We start from the raw sequence: 22,303 nt of genomic DNA on the forward strand, positions 1-22,303 counted from the left end.
ATACATTAATTAAATGATAAATAGGAAAGGCATATGCCTACAAACCGAACTGAAGAAGAAGGGACATACAAAATGATTATGGATCAAAATGAGCATATTGCTTTATTGAGGCAAATGGCATAATGTGACAAATTAAGGTGAAAGAATAAACATGTTCAAAAATAACTTGTGTCATTCCTCGTGTACATGCACTTTCCTTCAGTATGTGGGAACATGATCCCTGTGGCCACTGTAAGCACATATGTAAACATTTACATGGCAACAATTTCCTGTGACATTATGGAACGTATCAGCAATAAAAACACATACAGTCGTGATATTGTGCATCTCCACATTTATAAACCAAAAATAAATGCTGAATACTGAGGGTTTGAACCTTTGTGCATTGAAAGGATTTCCCAAAAATCATCAGAACTGGAAAAGTACAATTCAATATTGTCTTAGCAAAACAAACAAACTCTTGAATGACATCTAACGGTCCATATATTCGTAGATCAATCCTGTCTTGGAAGTGATCTGCAACAGGTCATTACAATGAATAAACTGTCTTCCCTTGTTTTCCTTTGCTTGCTTCATATTATATTTGAACAGTGTTATAATGCCGAAAACAGGTGTGTAACCACTCACTTTCTTATTAATATGCAAGATTAAGAACAGACTTCAAACAGCCATTCTTACTTCTGACCTTTGGTTGCAACATTTGTGAGAACTAAAAAGATAAAACAATCAAAGTGATAATCATTCATCCTTAACATGACTATACAATGAACCATGTGGTATAAAATGACACGAGAAGTAGTAAATAAAGATGTTTATTGAAGAAAACAAAAAGGCATTTTAAGTGATTGAATGCAAAGGCAAAAATCACAACATGGATTCCTGTATAACTCGTGCCAATAAAAGACAATTCTTCATAGGTCTGTCGCTCAGAACAACGCATTTCAATATTCAAGTACCAAGTTCAATAAAAACAGAACCGATTTCATATCGTTTCAACGCAAATCGATGTAAGCCATCTCTAGCTGTCTTTCATAATCAATAAAACTACTCATGCACTCAGATCTGTGCCGCCACTGAATGCATGTGTGTACAGCATGAATATTCTACACTATATTTGTCTTACATAGTGACTATGAATTTTAAAACGGATTCATATAAGTATCTCTGTATTGTGAAATCTCTCATATGCTGTATATCTACTCGGATACATTGACGATTTTTATATCTTTCTGTTAAAAAATAATAAATATGTCGTACAAACATTACCATGCCTTCCCAGTGTAAAACTGGTTCAATAAATTAGATACGATGCAGGAAAACTAATCGACACCGGCGTCGAGAACTCTTCGGCTCGAACATTCATGAGCTACGCAAACCAAAAAGAATTTCCTTTTAAACCCCATTTACCAAAATCAAAATCGATAATTTAAAGTTCAGTATTAATCGGATATACTGTACACAAACGTAATTCAAATTATTATTGTATGTTCAATAAAATTTCTATGTACAACGCAAACATTCAGAGAACAACATATTGCCGCATGCAATTAACTGTACAGTGCGAACAAATCTGGACGTCTGTTTCGTGGAAACACAACTGAATCCGAACGGAATCTGGAGCGAGTGTAAACCGATTTCATTCTTAAAACAGTTTCGTATTAATGTAATCGCAATAAGAAGAGTTCACCGCTCGTATCTGGTATACATATAAAATAATTTGGCTATTTAAACCCACATTTGACCACGTCGACAGAAGTCAGATCTCAACAGTCCCATAATTCCCAAAATACATCGTAAGTACAGCATGACGGTGGATTTTCCAAGAGGTTCGTCTCGAGTGCGCTGATCCCGGTCGCTGATTTTCCTTGTTTAGTGCAGTGCAGTTGTGTGGATGAAACGTTCACAGTCAGTATCCGCGGCTTTGAAGTAAACGTGAACATCGGGTGACTCACTGACCGCTTGGCCCCTTTGCACAGTACAGTGATTGAGGGAGACGGACTGAACTTTGATGAATAAATAATGTGGTTTACCTGCCCACAGTTTGAAATTAGAAACGTACAGTAAAATACAGTTCAGCCGGTGGTCTTGTACAGTGCGTCGTTTGCACATCAAGGTGTACAGTTTTTAAAACAAACACAAAATAAAAGTGAGCGGCCAGTCTTTTCTGGTGTACTAGAATCTCTATTTGACACTTTGTCAGAGTTTCAGGTCTTAACTCTGTGAAATATTGCTCTGGGGTGGTTTTCATCCTCGACCGGTCACTATCATGCAATAGCGTCCGCTTCCCTTGAAGACCGTCAGTATGACAACGACCCTGTTTGTGAACAAAATTCGAATGTCCCGTTTGCTCAGTCGGTTTTTCCATTCTCCTGGATCTCAGGTTTGGGCCTCCGGCTGGATCGCAGGACTTTGTAGCAGCCGCGGGCGATCTTATGCATCCACATGACGTTCATGATGTCCAGACAGATGCTGGAGAAGATCCAGGCGCTACGGCCACCGAGGGTGACCCTGTAGAAGGCCTCCGTGCCGTACACGGAGAACATTCGGCTGTAGTATAACGGCATGACAGCGATCCGCACCAGGAAAAACACAGCCGCCATCAGGACCCCGTTAGCCATGTTGGGCTTGGACACTTTGGGGTAACCTAACACTTCAAAGAACCAGCTGGAAAACACAGGTGAGCAAAGTGACATGCTGTAAATGTATTTACTAACACAACATTTCTGTCATTTCTTATTAAAGACAGCATGAAATTGCATTTGATACATTTAATTAGGGATGTCCCAAACAAGTTTTTTGTGCCCCCGATCCGAGTCAGTGAATATGCCGATGCCGGGTCCCGATCCGATACTTGTATTTTACTATTTTACTCCAGACTAACATTTGAGAGCAGTGGCACCGGTGCCACTAAGCCACCAGCACCTGATTTGGTAGATTGGGTGGATTGTTAATCATAAAGGCAATTTAATCAAAATATTACTATTGTTTTGCATAATAAGTGCAGTTACTAATAATATTACATGTTTTTTTCTTGGAAAACATTTGACAGTAAAGCACTGAGCATGAGTTAAGATGCAGATAAAATTAACTTTTAACAACAACCTCATTTTTATAGGGAAATTTTTTAATATTGTACTGTTATTAAAGTGTTCTTCTATAGCATTGTTCCATCTATAGTATCATACTGAACTGACCAACAGCTACAGTGATTATAAAAGGAGCGCTCTTTGCTTGCTTTCTGTGTAATTCTGCACAATTTGTTTTTCGTGAGACTTCGTGACTTGTCCTATTTCATACTTCAGTACAAAAAGTGTCAAACCTTGACAAAACATTTTTTCTTGATTTCTTTATAATAGGGATTTCATAATATCTAAATATAAATTTAAAAGCAAACCGAGTGAAACAATTTTTTAGGGAGTGGACATGGCTATAATAAGCCAATAAGTGCTCCTCTGCCGCCATCTACAGGTTATAGAGGTAATTTCATGTCTTAATTATAAAACAAAATTATAAAAAAAAAAGCGTTTGTTGCCAAGTTTTGTTTTTCCAACATCTTGAAACTTTTCGTTTTGCAAATGAGTACCATCTTTGATAGATGAACAAATAATGTTTTTGGTCATCACTTTAAAAAAATAAAACTGGATAATATTTAGAGTGTTGGAAAAGCGTGAAGCACTTGAAGGCTCTCAAAAGGTTTTACAGCCCTGAAGTATATTAAAGTTCTTAAAATCAATCCAATGTATACAGGGCCGTGCAGAGTGTTTCTCAGGGATAAGGGCACAAAAAAGGGGCATCCATTACTAAGAAGTAATTCCAATATAACAATTATTACCAATCCTTGAGAAACTCCTACAAATGCACATGCATTTTCATTGTTAATTTCACACTGAAATATTTTCCTTAAATTAAATTCCTTAAATTTCACAATTAAATTTTGTTTCCTTAAATTGCATTAGGCAGTTATTTATATAAGCTATTTATTTTGTTTACGTTCTGATCTCAGAAAAGTTAACGCAATGTTTGCCGGTGCGCGCGCTTGAGCACTTCATTTATATTTTAAATGCTCATTATTATGGTTTAGTATTTCTCCCCTGACTAATCGACTAATGACTTAAGATAGTCAACTAGGCTTAGTCAACTTTTATTCAGGAACATTTACTAAAAGTGTTAATTTAGATTTTATGTTGTCTTTAATGGCTTTAAGACATGGTGGGCGACATTAAAAAGTGTGCCTGTAAAATATTTTGAACTTTAATCAGCCAAATACCTACCGTTGGTTTACACACGGTGTGGAAAACTCTGCAAGCAGACGGAAGTTAGCAAAATAAGGCAACATTCCTTGACCCTGGAAAAACAAGGCAAAGAACAAACAAACAATGACACAGACACGAGTTATATAGAAAGGCACAGGCTCATGACTCAGCTCCATGAACAGTCCCAATCTCTCCTGCTGTCAGGTACCACAGTAATTGCTTGGGTGCTGAGTTATGATACATCACTCTGACAGACATAAAAAAAAAAAAAAAAAATTTTTTTTTTTTTTAGATCAAATAATGCCTTTTAGCATTTACTGCCTATATTTAGTGTGTTATTTTTGATAAATTACTTGAATTGTGAGTAAAAATAATAGATTCATGATAATTACAGTGATTATGTTAATATATCAAATTTATGATCTGTTAAAGTCATACATCATAAAGGATTGTCTATTTTCCCTTAAATAAATAATCTGACTTTAATAGTGCAGTCAAACTGAGCCAAACAAGTTTTTTTGTTGATATCACTGATATTTGTCCCTGTAATAATTACTGTAAAAGGTTAACAGAAACAAGATCTAACAAATTAAAAGTTAATTATGAAATCAAAAACCAAAACTTTGTTGTCAATAATAACGGTCAGCATTTCAGATAAGCCACATATTGTCAGGCACATACAGTCTGAGTCCAAATATCTGAGACCACTAGTGCAAATTCTATTTTGATTTATTCACTATAAATTATATCAGATAATATTACTGAAATTAATCAACAGTATTAGACACACACATATATACAGTACAGGCCAAAAGTTTGGACACATTACTATTTTTAACGTTTTTGAAAGAAGTTTCTTCTGCTCATCAAGCCTGCATTTATTTGATCAAAAATACAGAAAAAAAAATGTAATATTGTGATATATTATTACAATTTAAAATAATTGGTTTTCAATTTATTATACTTTAACTTATCATTTATTTCTGTGATGCAAAGCTGAGTTTTCAGGATCATTACTCCAGTCTATCACATGATCCTTTAGAAATCATTCTAATATGATGATTCATTATCAAAGTTGGAAACAGTTCTGCTGCTTAATATTTTTTCATACTTTTTTAGGATACTTTGATGAATAAGAAAAAAAAAGGAAAAGAAAATAGAAGCAAATGTTTTAAAAATAGAAATCTTTTGTAACAACAATATACACTACTGGTCAGTAATTTGGGGTCAGTAATTGTTTTTCTTTCTTTTTTTGAATAAATGCAGTTCTTTTTAACCTTTTATTCATCAAATATATTAGGCAGCAGAACTGTTTCCAACACTCATAATAAATTAGAATGATTTCTGAAGGATAATGTGATAGACTGGATGTCACATGTGACACTGAAGACTGCAGTAATGATCCTGAAAATTCAGCTTTGCATCACAGGAATAAATGATAATTTAAAGTATAATAAATTGAAAACCAATTATTTTAAATTGTAATAATATATCACAATATTTTTTTTTTTAAAAATCTGTATTTTTGATCAAATAAATGCAGGCTTGATGAGCAGAAGAAACTTCTTTCAAAAACATAAAAAAATAGTAATGTTTCCAAACTTTTGGCCTGTACTGTATGCGTATGCGCGTGTGTATATATATATAGATATAGAGAGATATAGAGAGAGATAGAGAGAGATATAGAGAGAGATAGAGATAGATAGAGATAGAGATAGATAGAGATAGATATATATATAGAGAGAGAGAGAGAGATAAAAATATAACAAAGATTTTTCAATTGAATTGACTTTATAAGTTTACATAATGTGACGTCATGTGCATGGACTCTACTCAGTCAGTCAGTCAGTAATCAGTGTTCAGACTAGACACAGTGTTCCTTTACAAAGTGGCATCATCAAATACTGGCATGCATAGTAGTGTTTTTATTTGTTTTCGTGGATCCGTGTGAACGGGGATCATTTGGACAACGTTGTCATCTATACACGAAAAAAGCAAAGGAAAAACCTTTCCGTTTTTAGTACATCATTGTCATGTAAACGTATCCCTTAAAGGGATAGTTCACCAAAAAAAGAAAAATTGGGTCATTTAATTACTCACCCTCAAGTTGTTCTAAACCTGTATGAAGTTCTTTCTTCAGTTGAACATAGGAGAATATATTTTGAAGAATGCAGTTGCTGGACATCCATAGAATGAAAAATTAAACTTTTGTGTTCAGCACAAGAAAGAAATGAATACAGGTATGGAAGAACATGAGAGTGAGTAAATGATGACAGAATTTTCATTTCTGGGTGAACTACTATAATAAAATCCCAGATTTGCAATGTGGTCTCAGACTTTTAGACCCCACTGTATCAGTGCAGCAATGGTCAGCCATGCATGTTTTCTCAGAGAATGAAGCCTTTCCTTGAGTCTGTGCCAATGAAACATTGCTCTCAAAAAACATGATCGTTCCTGAACATTTTTGCATCTTGGTAACACACTTACCTTGAGGGCTGCAATTAAAAAACACATGAGAATACTTACTGCAAAATGGACCATATATTAGAAATAAAATAATCAAATAATATTCAGGTTGGCTAGCAGATGCATGCTGGTACCCCTAAGTACTGGTAAGTCCATACTGTAACTGGGCTTCAGTAACTGCTCAGAGTTCCATAACAGCAGAACAGCAGACAAGACAGGAGAGAGTCCATCTAGATCAGCCAAGCCTATAGCCCTCATCTCCTAACCCCACTAAAAGTGACACTGGTAGTTTTTGCATGAAGGGTTTTGCTGGTCAAAGGAAGTGAGGCTGCGTTATTCAAGAAGTCATGTTAGGTGGGACAGAGACAGACTGACAGACAGATTCTTGGAAAAAAAGGTGCAGAAAAAAATGCAAAAAGAACGAACGACAAAAGCAGCAACAACATTTAAGACTCGTTGGACATGCACTATGAGGAACAAATCGCACGACACACTGACAAATTAATTCAATCTTACACTACTTAAAAATAATAACGTTTGCTATACTGTTAAGGTTATGTGCCAGCACTAAATACAGCGAAACGCTTTGTCCTTAATATGAAGCACAATTGTTAAACGCTGAAAAGACTGATGGGGTTTATTATGCTTTAAATGTTCTAAAAAGAAGGCGAATGTTATAATTTTGTCTGGGAAGTACGTAATAACAAAAAGACACTAAAAAGTTCTGCTTTGAACACTAATAGCATTTCTAAACACAGGAAACAATAACAACGAATGACATTTCGAACGACAGACTTGACTACTCAGTGAGACCCAACAGAGACTCCCAGATCCATGTTAAATTACATCTATTATCATGTAATAATTTAGTAAAAAGGCTTGTAAAGGCAGTCATAAAAGTGACCAGTGACAGTATGGTCTACATCCTGACAACAAAATGCACGTTCAGGTTTTGAGGCGATCCTCAAAGTTGCATCAAATCAAGGTAACTAAGGTATACAAGCAACAAAGCCATGAATATCATCAGTCGCTGCCCCAGATGCATATTTAGGAAGCAGATTTTATGTTTTTGCAGCTGATTTTTAGAAATGTACACACTAAGACAACAAATTAAGCCACCAGAAATCATTTGTCATGGTCATTGTACATAACGTGTGCCTTTTGAGTCCCTGTTGTTTAGTAATATATCAGTGAAATTTAAAATTATTGTTATCATCATCATCAAGGTACCGGTAGATATTACAGCTGATCGTAAGTAATAATACGTTACAGTATATGACAATTTTTTAGTGCACACAACGTGCAAGCATGACCAAGAAACATATATGTTAGTTATGTCAGGTCACTAAGGATTATATATTAATGACTTGAACAAATAAATGCTAACTATATGTATATACTGTTTATTGAAAATATATTTGTCCTAACATCAGCAAAATATAAATTTGTATTTTTTAAGATAAATGACCTTTCTAATACCAGCGTAATATTGTAGCGTCATGGCTTTGAATGAAAGCTAGTAATATCTATAAAAAAAATTATCTATCCTAAAAGTGAGCTGTGCTTTGCGACACAAGAAATGGGGCTGATGCAATATGACAAAACAAGATCATTTCAATTAAAAGCATAGTGAAGTTGGAAATCTTCATTCATTTTAAAGGGAACAATCTAGTTGTCACATCGCATCAACCCTGTTACCTTGCTGAAATTGCTAACATTAAAATCTCAATTTAGCTTGAAATGGCACAATGCAATTTATTATCATTTCAAGACATTCTTTGTCTGATATACTGTTAAAAATATTAAAAATATTACCAAAGGCACCCATTTCACAGAATCACCTATGCCAAACAACTGAGCATCAACTGGTGCTGTTTTAGGTGTTTGTTTTCTTTCAAATTTCTATCAAAAAGCACAATGAACAACTTGTGCAACAAGTTTCCCAGTTGTGTAACAACTTGTGTAACTAAATGTAGTTATTTAGAATTCAGTTGACGACCAGATCAACCTGTTATTCTTCAAAACCCTGTGTGGATTATAGAGAATTTCGACACAGCCCAACAAACAAGTGTTTTCTCGCTGTTACTCATCCTGCAGTTGAGATGTGGATGTTAGGTTTCAGAAGAGAAAGTTTTTAGGAGGAAGATCGGCTCAAAGCAGGGGAAGGTATCAGAGCATGCACACGGGAAACCCTCCAACGGCACCACAGGAGCAGCGAGCATCAACACATGCACACAATCCGGTGCAGTCTGGCCCGAGACCGAGACCCGGGCCACAACTGACCGTTTAGAGTTGCTGGGGGGGGGGGGGGGGGGGGGGGGTCAGTGAGGTAGAAGAGGAGTTGAAGAGGAGAGAATGGACTTCTGCATAACCGTCAATGAGCATTCCATGCAAAAAATACCATCATCATCATCATCATCATCATCAGCTACAGAACCTGGTGACCTAGAGGGTAACCGTACAACTGAACCAAGAGTGAACAGCAGTGGCCTCAGTGGGTGGTGTAGTCTAGTGGTTAAAGTTCTGGGCTGGTAAATGCAAACATTTGGAGACCAAACTAAGGATAGAGTAAATAGGGATGAGCAAAAAATACAAGTTTCTTAGAAACGGTTTACATAAGATGTGTTATTGTGCTCAAAACTAGACAGAGCACAACAGAACAGGACAGACTGCATAGCTTAAGATTCATTAAAAAATTCCAACTCTTTAACAAAAATGTTAGCCTGAATGTGTTGTACGTAACGGTGGTGCTTTTTCCAAGACAGCTGTACAGTGCAAACTAATAAATAGTACAAAAAAACTCACATAATCAACTAGTTAGTTGGATTGCTCATCCCTAATTGTATATTTTTTACAAATGAGAACTTTGAATACATTAGTAAAGAAGTAACAAGGCCCTTATTTCTTCAGAGAAGGTCACAGGCCCAATATGGGGTCAAATTTTGTTATAAATATCCAAAGAAGGTCACTAAACCAGAATGACAGTGTGCGGTTATTTGTACAATAATTCCTGGACATTTAAGAAATACAATGTACGTCTGTTATTATTGCTTATTGCTAAATAAACCCTATAACGTTGATACAAGATTCCCCTGTTGGGGTTTATGTATCCAGCTTATTACACTGATACTTGTATGCATAGATAAATAAATGCATCAATAAATGCATAAAAAAAATAAAGATTTTAGTTTAAATGATGTGGGAAAAAGACAGACCACAGATTGTAATGACACACATGAAACTAGCTACTGGTGGCCTGCTCCTGTCATTATACAAATATATTTGCTGCAATTTGCCTGTGGTGCCACAGAAATGACCAATCAGATTAGTATTCCAGAAAGCCAGCAGCTAACATTCACTTTAAAGGGTTAGTTCACCCAAAAATGAAAATTCTGTCAGTAATTACTCACCCTCATGTTGTTCCAACCCCGTAAGACCAGTTCAGTCTTGCGGGGTTGGAACAACATGAGGGTGAGTAATTACTGACAGAATTTTCATTTTTGGGTGAACTATCCCTTTAACAATGTTGGAGGAGTGCTCTAAATGCTTAACATGTCTGCAATACATTATAAAAAGGTGACGCGTGTATAGTGAATGGAATGACACAAATGGGATAAATCCTTCTGAAGAAAATGACTTCCAGCAGAATTCTGTTCATTCTGTTCCTCTGTTTATAGGGAAACACAGAGCTTTCAGCACCAGCTGCACACCTGACACTACCACTGCTCACTCTTGGTTGTCTCTTTCCCATCTTGCCTGCATGTTCTGTTATGGGACAACAGGGAACTCACCAGTACAAAGTAGTAAGCATACAATGCCGCCAGGTGGTGGATTACAAAAAACTTGTCTCCTATTGCTCTCCAATAGTAAAATATAAGCAGCAGATCTGAAAAACACACAGAACAAAAAAAGGCAAGAAGAGTCAGAACTACTTTCAGGAATATGAATTTAGCATGTACACAAAACACTGCCACAAAAGTGACTTAATACATTCAAAGAGCTACTTTTTGGTTTCCATGTGAGATGAGGCCATATTATTGTTTAATAACATGGCCTCATCTCACATGGACATTTATCTAGGGGCTTTTGCAGCATCTCTGGTCATTTTAACCTTGTTTCAGAGTATTCCTTAAAGGGATAGTTCACCCAAAAATGAAAATTCTGTCATTAATTACTCACCCTCATGTCGTTTCAAACCTGTAAGACTTTCGTTCATCTTCAGAACACAAATGAAGATCTTTTTGATGAATTCTGAGAGCTTTCTGTCCCTCCATTGACAGCTACGCAACTACCACTTTTGACACTTCAAAAAGTTCATAAAGAGATCGTAAAACTAATCCATATGATTTGAGCGGTTTAGTCCAAATTTTCTGAAGAGACTCGATCGCTTTATATGATGAACAGATTGGATTTAGGCTTTTATTCACAAAAACATTCATCAACTCAAACATCAGTTGTGGTAAACAGAAGCTCAAACATGTTTGCTTGACATGCGAGAACCAATGAGGTTCATTCTCGTGTTACGCGGGTTCGGTTGAGCTTCTGTTCATTTTCACTGATCAATGTTTATATGTGAATAAAAGGCTAAATTCAATCCGTTCATCATATAAAGCGATCGAGTCTCTCGAGTAGTTGCGTTTGGAACGACATGAGAGTGAGTAATTAATGAAAGAATTTAAATTTTTGTGTGAAATATCCCCGTAAAGTCTCTGCCAACATCGGATGACTTTGATGGCTGTGAAGCTGAGAGAACTTTAATGCAAATATTACATTACGTTATCAACTTATGTCAACTTATCAACCCTTACCCAGCATCACAATCATAAGAATATAAGCATTTTCATAAATTGAAATAAAATAAATAAAAATAGAAAAACTGAGACTAAAGTAAAATCCATTATAATAAAGGTATCATTTGAAATGAAACATTGATAACACTTTACAATAATGTCTTGTTTGTGAACATTAATCATCTAAAACCAGGTTAAAAGGGCCACATAGATGGTGAAATCTTACTAGAGAGACATTTCTTTTGTGAAACTGGACTGACTAACAACTTAAATATGTCTGTCACATATATCTTTAAATATATCTATCAGAAACTCCCAAAAATGCAATCAGGGGCAAGAACAAGATATCACATGAATTTTCAAATCAAACTCAGTATTACAACAAACAAAAATATCCTGCATTTCTATGCATGATGCAGCTCTCAAACAAAAACCCTCCACCTCCAAAGTCAGACATCTGCCGTAAGCTCTCACCAGATATGAGGTAGCCTGTAGTAATGCTCACGTTTATCTTCACCAGAGTAGGATCTCCCCTGTTGTGGTAAAGATGAGAACAAGGCACTGAGATTACTGCAAGACCATGTTACAACAGTTACTGAAAGCGTCCTGCTAGTCTGTAAAGAGCAGTGCTTTCCCAGCATGCAGTGTGACGGGTCGGTCTCGAGGGCAGGGCGCTCACCATACGGGGTCCTGATTGACGGCCTCATCGAAGAACAGGATGTAGAGGCAGAAAAGGCCGACCAACAGGGCGTGGAGCGTGGACACTGTCCTGCAGACACACGCAAGGGAAAGGGTTTAATCACACATGACAGAAGTCTTTACAGTGGGTTGCTTCTCCCGTAGAACCATGTCAAGTTGAAACAATCGAAACGGAGCAATTGACTGCTGTCAATCAACCACATACTGTGTGCCCTACATCTAAAGATCTCCTCCAACTGGCTGTTCTCTTGACAGCCCGCTGCAGTGAGCAAATGATCACTGCTATCTTCCCTCAGTTTCTTTCTGCATACACAGACATTAGTCATTCTGAGTGACAGCTTACAACCTGCTCTCCGTAGGTTCTCCTGATAAGACCTTTAACAGGGAACTATTTAAAGTGCCACTGCGAATCCACTGGCTATATTCAACATACTGCCTGTTAACAATGGCTCTTAGCCTATAGTTTGACATTATTGTAACTGTATGTATAATTGTAATTTTACTGTAGTGTGATTCCTGAACAAATGACTCAGTTCTTCTCAGTGAATCAAAAAACAGTTCCCTAAATGATTCCTAAACGAATGAGTCTGAGTCACTTAAGCATAGTACAGTTCCTAAACTAATTACTCTTATGTTATGAGCCATGTTTTTTTTTTTTTTGAGAGAATCAAAAACATACAGGACATACAGTGATTCTTTTTAGCGATTCAAACGGTGCAACCAGTGTAATTTGATTCCTCAACAAATGACTATTACAGAATGTAATTATTTTTTGTGAATTTAAAAACACAGTGCAACCAGTTTTTCTAAATGATTCCTGAACAAATGAGTATTTCGAGTTCTTTTTAGTGAATCAGAATTCCTATCTGATTCCTCAACAAACGGCTCTTATGAGTGAATCAAAAACATACAGTGCAACCTTACCACTTTTGTCTAAATTATTCCAGAATGTCTTTTGATTCAGTTCTTTTTAGTGAATCAAAACCACGCAGAGCAACCGGGTTCATCCAATTCCTAAACAAATTACTTCTGAGCATTTTTTTTTTAGAGAATCAGAAACATACATTGCAACCAGTTGTCTAAATGATTCCTGAACAAATTAGTCATTCGAGCCAAATCACTATAGTAAACCAAACACATACAGTGCAACCAGGTGTTTAAAAGATTCACAAATACCTAAACAAATGACTATTATGAGCCAGTTCTTTTAAGTGAATCAAACCATGTGTCTAAATGATTCCTGAATGAATGAGTCAGTTCTTTTTAGTGACTCAGAAACACAGTGTGTGACCAGTACAGTCCATTTCCTAAACGAATGACTCTAATGAGGCGGTTCTTTTTAGTGAATCAAAAACATACAGTACATAAAATGAGTCTTTTGAGTCAGTTCGTTTAATGAATCAGACCTGCACAATGCAACCAGACTAGCATGATTCCTAAACAAATGACTTTTACCAACTGACATGTTTTAGTGAATCAAACACACACAGCTATGTTGTACATAAACACTGAATATCTACAGATATATCTGATCATGAGAAGACAACACATACAAAAAGAACAAGCATGCTTCATTACCTTGAGTTCCACTCGATCTTCTGTTTGTGGGTGAGTTTGAGGAAGCCAGGGCTGATTCTGGACGACACCCAGGGGCTCACGCTGTGAAAGAGCCACTGGAAGGTGCAAAAACTCACCACCGAGATGAGCAGGATCAGCTGGCTGAAGGGGTCCATGGCCACCCGACCCCACTGCAATAAAAAGAGCACAGGAGACAGTTGAAGTTGCTTTAGAAAAAGACATGAACATCAATGTGCCGTAGAGATCACACCACGGAAAAAACTCTAGCCAGGAGAAAAGCTAAGTAAATGTTTAACAGACATGCCCTCTGCCATTATGGTGTTAGTGAGGAAAAACAAATGAGGTGATATGAAGCCCATGTCTCTATCTCACACTCAGAAAGCTAAAACAATCATTGGTTGATATTAATGCAGCCAGGCATGACGTAAGAGTTTGTTGACCATTCCAAAAGACTCCAAAATCTCACATTCTGGTTACACAACTGTTCTGGAAATCAACAGTGGGCTTTTGTTTGTAATAAACGAGAATACGTACGTAATCCTTGATGGTAGCGCTGTATATACACATCATACTGAGCTCATATCTAAATGTCAACCTTCTCCTAAAGGTGAAATCATACGTCTGGTGTTTAAAAAGAAAGCAAGAGTTTGAACAGTTCCTCTTTCAGCCTGGCTCATTGTGCACCAGAAAAACAAGTCTGTCCCCTTTGAAGCACATAAGGAAGCAGTGATCCATAATGATAATCCTTTGGCCAAAATAATCACAGCATTCCAGCTGGGTTTAGCAGGAGTAAAATTGGCACAAAAAGCAAAAGACAGACACTGCATTCATGCTCACCTGAGCTATTCTCACTTCCTGTAACAAGCGCTTTTACTTTCTTCCATATATGGTGGTTCAGTGGAAATAAAAGCCACAGGGTTAACATCCAAATGGTCAGCTGGACTAAATCTAGTTTGAGGCTTTGAGCAGGGTTTTTCCTTTTTTTTTTTTTTTACCTTTCATTTGTAAACAAGCAGTTAATTCACTGAATTAAGTGTGTGTGCGTGTTTGACGTCACTGCCTGGAAAAATTTTATTTCCTAATTTTATCTATCTATATTCTAGTTATTTTAAATATATTTATTCATATAACAGTATATTTACATAACACTGATTCAATATTTTTGCTGAAAAATTCTGTGAAATAAACTGTTATATCCTAATACAGAAGACATACAAGTATGTCCTTGAAAAATAGAAATTCTAAAATACTCATGGAAGAAGCATTATTTTACAAGATATCTTCCATTGGCCATCTAAGTGCTCGTAAAATTCCCCGCTGATCTACTTTCATGACCTCTGGCCCATAGCGACTAATGGAAAACATGAATTGCACTCTTACCTAAGGCTACAAGTGTTCAAAGGACGATAGAAATATACAAAACATGAACCGTTTGAACTGAGAGTGTAGTGAAAAGAGACTGACACAGATTTGAAAACCATGAAATTGGAGTTTTGTGGCTTTTAGACCATGTGTACTAGCTTAGAGGTCATCTACACTGTAGAGCACTAAGTTTAGCAGAGATACATATTTAAAGGAGTGGTTGATTATGATTTCACTTTTATAACTTTAGTTAGTGTGTAATGTTGCTGTTTGAGCATAAACAACATCTGCAAAGTTACAATGCTCAAAGTTCAAAGCAAAGGGAGATATTTGCTTTTAAAGAAATCGTTTTTTAAGGACTACAACAAACGGCTGGTAAGGACTAAACGACATTCCTCCCGGGTTAGTGACATCACTAACCCTAAAATTTACATTAACCCCACCCCCGGAACACAACAGAATATGCTAATCAATGACTAGAAGATAACTACACATAAGCTACATAAATTCATCAACTAACCATTCAGAAATGTCCTGTTGCTTCTACATGTTGTCACTTCTTCTTGAGTCTCTCCATCATTGTCTAACTCCGGTTTGAACATAAAAGGCTAAAAGTTTTTGAAATGTTCAGTGCATGTCTGTGTGAGTGCAAGCTGATGAAGCTCCGCCCTCTGTGCCGGGAGCAGCAGCTCATTTGCATTTAAAGGAACAGACACAAAACGGTGCATTTTTGCTCACCCTCAAAACTTGACAATTTTAACATGCTATATAAAAATATATGTGGGGTATTTTGAGCTAAAACTTCACATGCACACTCTGGGGACTTATTTTACATCTCGTGAAAAGGGCGTTATACCACCTCTCAAAAATGTACATTCTTTCAAATATTAATGATCCATCTTGTTCACGGGGGTGTTTAATTAAAAGTCAGCCACTCATGAGTCATAACTATCCTGACATGCCTTAACTTGCTAATTATTGTTACAACAAACAGTGCCTAATCAAATCTCCCCAAACAAGGGTATTCCAACGACCTTAAAAAATAAAAAGTGTCCCACTAGCGGTACCAGAACTGCAGGTTTCCCTACACTAGTCTTCCCCAAACTAATGTTTAGCAACTAACGTGGCTGTCTGTAAATCGGACGGTTCATTACCATACGATCTGATATTGATTCTCGTAGCCAGCGATACAATATTTGCTGATGCCTCAAAAAATCCTGCGATACGATTTGATTAGATTCATGGGTATATGGATCTATATAGTGGTATGTGCCTATTTTACACAACCAGTTACATTTTTATGAACTCTCAAATGCAACCAAAATATATCAAAAGAAAACTTCTCTGAAAATTGTACATCCCGTGCAAGAAGACATGACAGAAAACTTGCTTTCTGTGGGCACGCTACAGATGTGCGCGCACAAAACTTCTCACACAGTGCACGAGTAAGGAATTTAATTCTCTTTCGTGTCTTTTTTGCGCTTGAATAATTAAATTAGCAACAAAGTCCCTTTAAGACAAGTCATTTCACTCGGCGGCCATCTTTGAAACTCCTCTCGGGCTTGAAAGTGCAGCTCCTTTCTCTTTGAATGGGGTAACATCAAATTGTCCAAAACTGTTCGCCAAGATTAAATTTCATATTTGAAGTCAGCAATGAAATATGACAACAACAACAAAAAAAAGGAATTTTCCAGGCTGGACCAAGCTAATGCGCATGCGCAATCATAACCGCGCGTCTCAGAACACTACCTGTTTCTATAGGAACCGGAGATTTCTACGGCAGCAGCAGTGACGTGATGACTTTCCCAATCAGCGATTGGTTCTTATTTAGAAGGCAGGGCTTATTTAGCCATACTGCGCGTTACACTTTCTACCATTCATAGTAATACGAGTGCACCATCTTTCTAAATATAGTCTTTGTTAGCAAGGCTTAAAACACATTCAACTGTCCTGAGCATCTTTGTGTTGTTTGAGTGTCAAAATAAAGGTGCCTCTTATACATATATAATAAATATATATAGAGAGAGAACCGATTCAAATCAAGAAATCAATATATTTCTTTCACCCAGCCCTAATTGTAACAATACAAAAGGCGGTTGAAAGCTGCATAAGCATTTAAGAGGATCTAAACAATTGAGTTGATAGTAAACGAAACTGGTTCACTTACCATCTATATTTTAGAACATGGTCAAAGAACGGAAGGAGATGTGCTGTGACATCAGCACATCTCCTCATGGGGTGATGGGAGTCAAAAAACATGCAGCGACTAAATTTAGATGTTCTTTATGATGCAATAGGTTCCATGCACACATGTCCACCCAACTCAGGGGGAGGGGTGGGGGTGAGTGTATTTACAGTCCCTATACAGGTTCATGCAGGTTGTAAAGGGCAGGCATCCAAAGAGGTCAGGAAGCAACGTATGGAAATGGGTGTGACATAACAGGAAGTTCAGCAGTTCTCAGTCTCACAGATGAACACGTGTGATTGCACGTCTTCTGCTGTGTGTGCATGTATCATGAACAAAAAAAAACCCCAAAAAACAGTAAAAGCCTTCAGTGCTGGAAAAGTCTTGGGTAGATTAAGATGCTTTCCATTCTGATGTACAGATTTATCATGTAGAAGGCAGATCCCAGCATTGATAAAGCTGCATTGCTGGCATGCTTTAGTGCACTGAGTGAATGCATCATATATTAAGAAAAGCAGTGTCGCCTTATGAATGAAAGATTAGCTGAGCAAAGCAAGGCTCATACAGCAGCAGAATGGATGAAATGGATGCTTTAATAAACACAGAGGAAACTGCAAAGCAAAAGCAAAAAATCTGCAAAGTACATATACAAAATGAGAATTATAGTCAGGATTCAAAAATTCATGATATTTGTAAAATTATGTTTGTCTTGAAAAGAGGATAAAGGAAATGCTTTACCATTGCCTGATGGTTGTACCACCAGACATTAACATCAAAACGTTTGTTGAAAAATGCCATTAAAGTTTTTTTAAACAAAACTTGACTACAAATATTACATTTCTAAGAGTTTGGCAAGTGTTTTAAACGATATATATATATATTTAATCTCTTTTCATTGGTTATTTTTTCCACACACACAGCAGCTCTCAAAACTGAAAGTAAAACAAATAAGAAAGAGCAGAATAAAAGACCCCAGAAGAAAGTTTTTAGAAGTCAGAATGAAACATAGTTTGATGAAAAACCTCAAACACTTCCGCAAAACCTGTGCTGCATTTCATATTTTCATTAGATAAAGTAAAAGTTCATGTTTTTCCTAGTCACAAACCTAAACAAAATGTTTCCCTTCATACTGACATGTATCTTCAGTGCAGAGTCGACCATATAGCCTATTTAAATGTTAAACTCAGATATTGGCCTTTAAATGTCATTTTAGCCTTCATTTGTCAAAGTCGGTCATATAACTTCGACTGATATACTGCATTGAACCGCATGGCTTGTGTAACAAATGCACATTATCTATATTTTTGCTTTGATGTGCATTTTATGAAGACGGGCGCGTGTCAAATATACATCGACTGCAATTCAGCACTGACTATTTGATAACACATAATGGATCACATCTCTATAAAAGGTCTCTAAAAACATTGCGATGGACGGAAATCGACTCGTGTTGTTACCGACATGCCTTTCTTTAGGCCAAATCACACCGCAATGCTGGCTAAAAACACAGCGCTTATGCAATAAAATATTGTTTGATATCATATGCATTAACCCATAATATGCTTACCTCTTATCAATCATCAATAGTGTCTGTTGGTTAGTTGTGCATGGTGTCTGAAAACATGGGCTGATAAAAATCCGTGTTTTTTCGTCAGTCAGACACATGCATGATTCTCCTCTCTCCACGGCGATATGAAATGCATGATTTCATATCAAACAGAAACGTAAGGTTCTTATAATATTCTCAATCTACGATGCGTGTGGGTTTTATAAACGCGCGTCGGTGAGAACATGTTGAGGATGACTGAAACTGATGATGGCTGTATCTGCTGCTGGTGAAAGGATCAAATTTCAGCTTCATTCTTAAAGAGATATTCACACACAAGGATACACTACCACTCTCTTCTGGTGGGAATTTTGATTCATCGGTGAGTCGAATCTTTTGGATCCGACCAACAAGATTCGTTTTGAGCGAGGCGATTTCTACAGGATACGTCGGTTACGTCCATGGTTACGTCCATGGTTACGTCGAGTTGGCGGCGAGACGTGAGTGACTGAATAATTCCCTCAACCGATTCGTTAAAAAAAAGAGAGAAAAAAAGGGGTTGTTCACGAAATATGAGTTTTCTATGGAAGCTAATTGTTTCCGCCACAGAATAAAAAAGGTAAGTCACACTATGCAAGATTAATATAACAGCTTCTAAATAATTTAGATGGTAAACGAACTGATTGTCGTAATCAAGCGAATCATCCTGATAGCAAAGAAAAAGCGCTGGAAAAACCAGCAATGCAAGTTTGAGAGGTGGCGTCCCGACAAATCTCGCGAGACTTTTTTCTCACAAATACGAGTTTACATCTCACAATTATGACTTTTTTCCTCAGAACTGGACTTTATAACTCACAATTGCGATTTTATATCTCGCAATTCTGACTTTATAACTCACAATTGAAAGTTTATCTCACGCAATTCTGAGAAAAATTGAATTTTTCTTCTCAGAATTGCGAGATGTAAACACAAGTTTGAGGGGGAAAAAGTTAGACTTTTTCTCACTTTATAATGATTTTTGGGGGGGACTTATGCGTAGCTGTGATGGTAATATCATTGTACTTTGATACTTTTAATAATTTTACTAATTTTAAATTGAATGATTACCACATTCACCAAAATAAATCTGATTTGGATAATCATCTAGAAAGATTTTAAGCTATTTTTGTCCCACAAAGCTAAAAATAGCTAGGTCAGAAATGTATTTAATTGACACACCATCCGTCAGTCCTCTCCTCTAATCACCATTCTCATTATTAAGATATTTTTAGGATATTTTAAATTTTTTGTCATTCATGAATTTGGGCCTACTGGATGTAGAGTGAAAAGGATTTCCCATGACTGAGCTTTCACCTAAACTAAAATTATATTATGCAGTCCCATTGTCAGAAATGACACAAAAAGGCACAATATTTGATCTAGGCCTACTGTTTTAATTCTAGAGCCATAATATAAAAATACCCTTTTGTCACTTTTGGTGGCTTTATACCCTTGATAATTTCTGACCCATGCAAGCCACTTCACAAAAGACTAAACTGAGGGCAATTTTCCAGGTATTTTTCACCAACTTGGATTATGATATAACTTGAAGTTTGGTACATATGTAACAGAGGCCAGCTAGTGAGAGCTAAATCTCACTCCCCTGATCTAAAGACTGCGGTCTCTAGCTCGTAGCGGGGCGGGACGGACCGGAGGGGTTACACATACACAAAGTTCACATTATATTGACCAAACAAACAGGTGGGATGTTAAAATTCTGACCCCTGCCCTGTTGTGGTAGAACTAGGGCACTAGAACAGCTCTTTCATCACACTTGGCAGAATGCTCATAACACACATGCCAAGTTTGCATCACACATGCTCCCATATCTCAGGACATCAGACAGGTGCCAAACCATCGTGACAGTACAAGGGAATACAGACAATGAGACTCTGCATTTGTACAGGCGCCAAGAGGCAGTATAAACCACAATACATTGTTGTACATGACACCCACACACAATGCAATTTCTTCCACTCACCACCAGAGAGCAGTCAGTCTACAGGGGTGTCATTGCGATTTTGAGCAGGAACTAGAATAGCACAGATTTGATACAGCATTCTTATTTTCCACATTTTTACGCAAATTACTACAGTAATCAGATTAATACAGTAATTTAATTTTCTTGTTGACTATCCAAAAAACTAGTTCATGGTTCCAGGATTATTCATGCTGTGTAAATCAGATCCATCAACACGATTTTCCTGCATGTGTGTCACTCTCCACCCTCCACTTCATTAGCCCCCATGCGGAAAGGATTCCATTCTCCAGACCTTTTCCTGAGGAAATGGAGTGGGCTAACTTAGCTAACACGTACAAGAAAAATGAAACAGGCCTGACTAATAGGAATGTGATTATGTAAAATCTTCTTTGAACTTTCATTTTTATTAATAGTCTGTGCTGTTTGCCAATGTACAATGTGAAATTTCTAGAACTCCAGCTGTCTGAAGACAATTATGAGTGTCAAGTTATAATTCTGGAATCAATTTTGGGGCCTCAGGAGGGAAACATTATGAGTGTGTTGTTGTTGCATAAATCAGACTAAATTTTATATTTCACCAGCACTCACCTACTTGGTCATGTAAAAAAATATATAATACATAATGTTAATTAATGATATAGTTTTTATTATTTTAAATTTTAAATTAAATTTATATTTTAATTAAATTTATATATATATATATATATATATATATATATATATATATATTCTAAATTAAATTTGTTCATCATATAAAGCAACCGAGTCTCTTCAGAAAATATGGAATAAATCAGTTAAATTCATATGGATTACTTTTATGATCTCTTTATGAACTTTTTGAAGCGTCAGAAGTTTCAGTTGCGTAGCTGTCTATGGAGAGAAAGAAATCTCTCAGATTTCATCAAAAAGATCTTCACTTAGTGTTCTGAAGATGAACGAAAGTCTTACGGGTTTGGAACGACATGAGGGTGAGTAATTAATGCCAGAATTTTCATTTTTGGGTGAACTATCCCTGAGCACTAACAAATCAAACTACTTCTGTTCATTCATGACAACCTAAGCAAAAAACGGTTGTTTAACCAGAGGAACATTCCTCCCTCCAAAGAGAACAGGCTCAAAGTTACAGACAACCCTCTGTTTGGATCAAGTCAGTCCAGCATTCTGAAAAAATACTGATGTGTGTGTGTAAGAGAAAGAGAGCAGTGGTTTATGCATTCATAGCAAGGTTATGTAATGTTCCAGAACCTTTGCATTACTTAGACCAGAGAGGTCTAGGCTCTTCAGCTGGATTCCTCTTCAATAAAGCCGTTCAAAATGGCTCTCATGCAACAGACTGGACTCTTTGGCAAGAGGCCAGCCAGCCACCAAAAAAAATACAGTAGGAAGGTCTGTTTTTCTTCCAGT

At 36.7% G+C, this 22,303-nt stretch overlaps 1 protein-coding gene across 3 annotated transcripts; it reads right to left on the reverse strand.

Annotated features, from left to right (window-relative positions):
- Positions 1-796: 796 nt before the first annotated feature.
- tlcd4a (TLC domain containing 4a) lies at positions 797-19,238 on the reverse strand. 3 transcript variants are annotated; one of them, XM_082183705.1, is made up of 7 exons: positions 18,901-19,238; positions 13,787-13,956; positions 12,189-12,278; positions 11,984-12,042; positions 10,511-10,605; positions 4,272-4,345; positions 797-2,664 (listed from the first exon to the last, which is right to left on the reverse strand). In XM_082183705.1, exons 2-7 carry the CDS (start codon positions 13,939-13,941, stop codon positions 2,349-2,351), a joined length of 789 nt encoding a protein of 262 aa, XP_082039831.1. In that variant the 5' UTR covers positions 13,942-13,956; positions 18,901-19,238; the 3' UTR covers positions 797-2,348. The 3 variants fall into 3 exon arrangements, with proteins under 3 accessions (XP_082039831.1, XP_082039830.1, XP_082039832.1); XM_082183704.1 differs by lacking the exon at positions 18,901-19,238 and adding an exon at positions 14,321-14,491; XM_082183706.1 differs by lacking the exons at positions 10,511-10,605; positions 18,901-19,238 and adding an exon at positions 14,321-14,491 and having other exon boundaries at positions 12,015-12,042.
- Positions 19,239-22,303: the final 3,065 nt, after the last annotated feature.

Source organism: Leuciscus leuciscus (assembly GCF_965113295.1).
Source record: "Leuciscus leuciscus genome assembly, chromosome: 11".
NCBI lineage: Eukaryota > Metazoa > Chordata > Actinopteri > Cypriniformes > Leuciscidae > Leuciscus > Leuciscus leuciscus.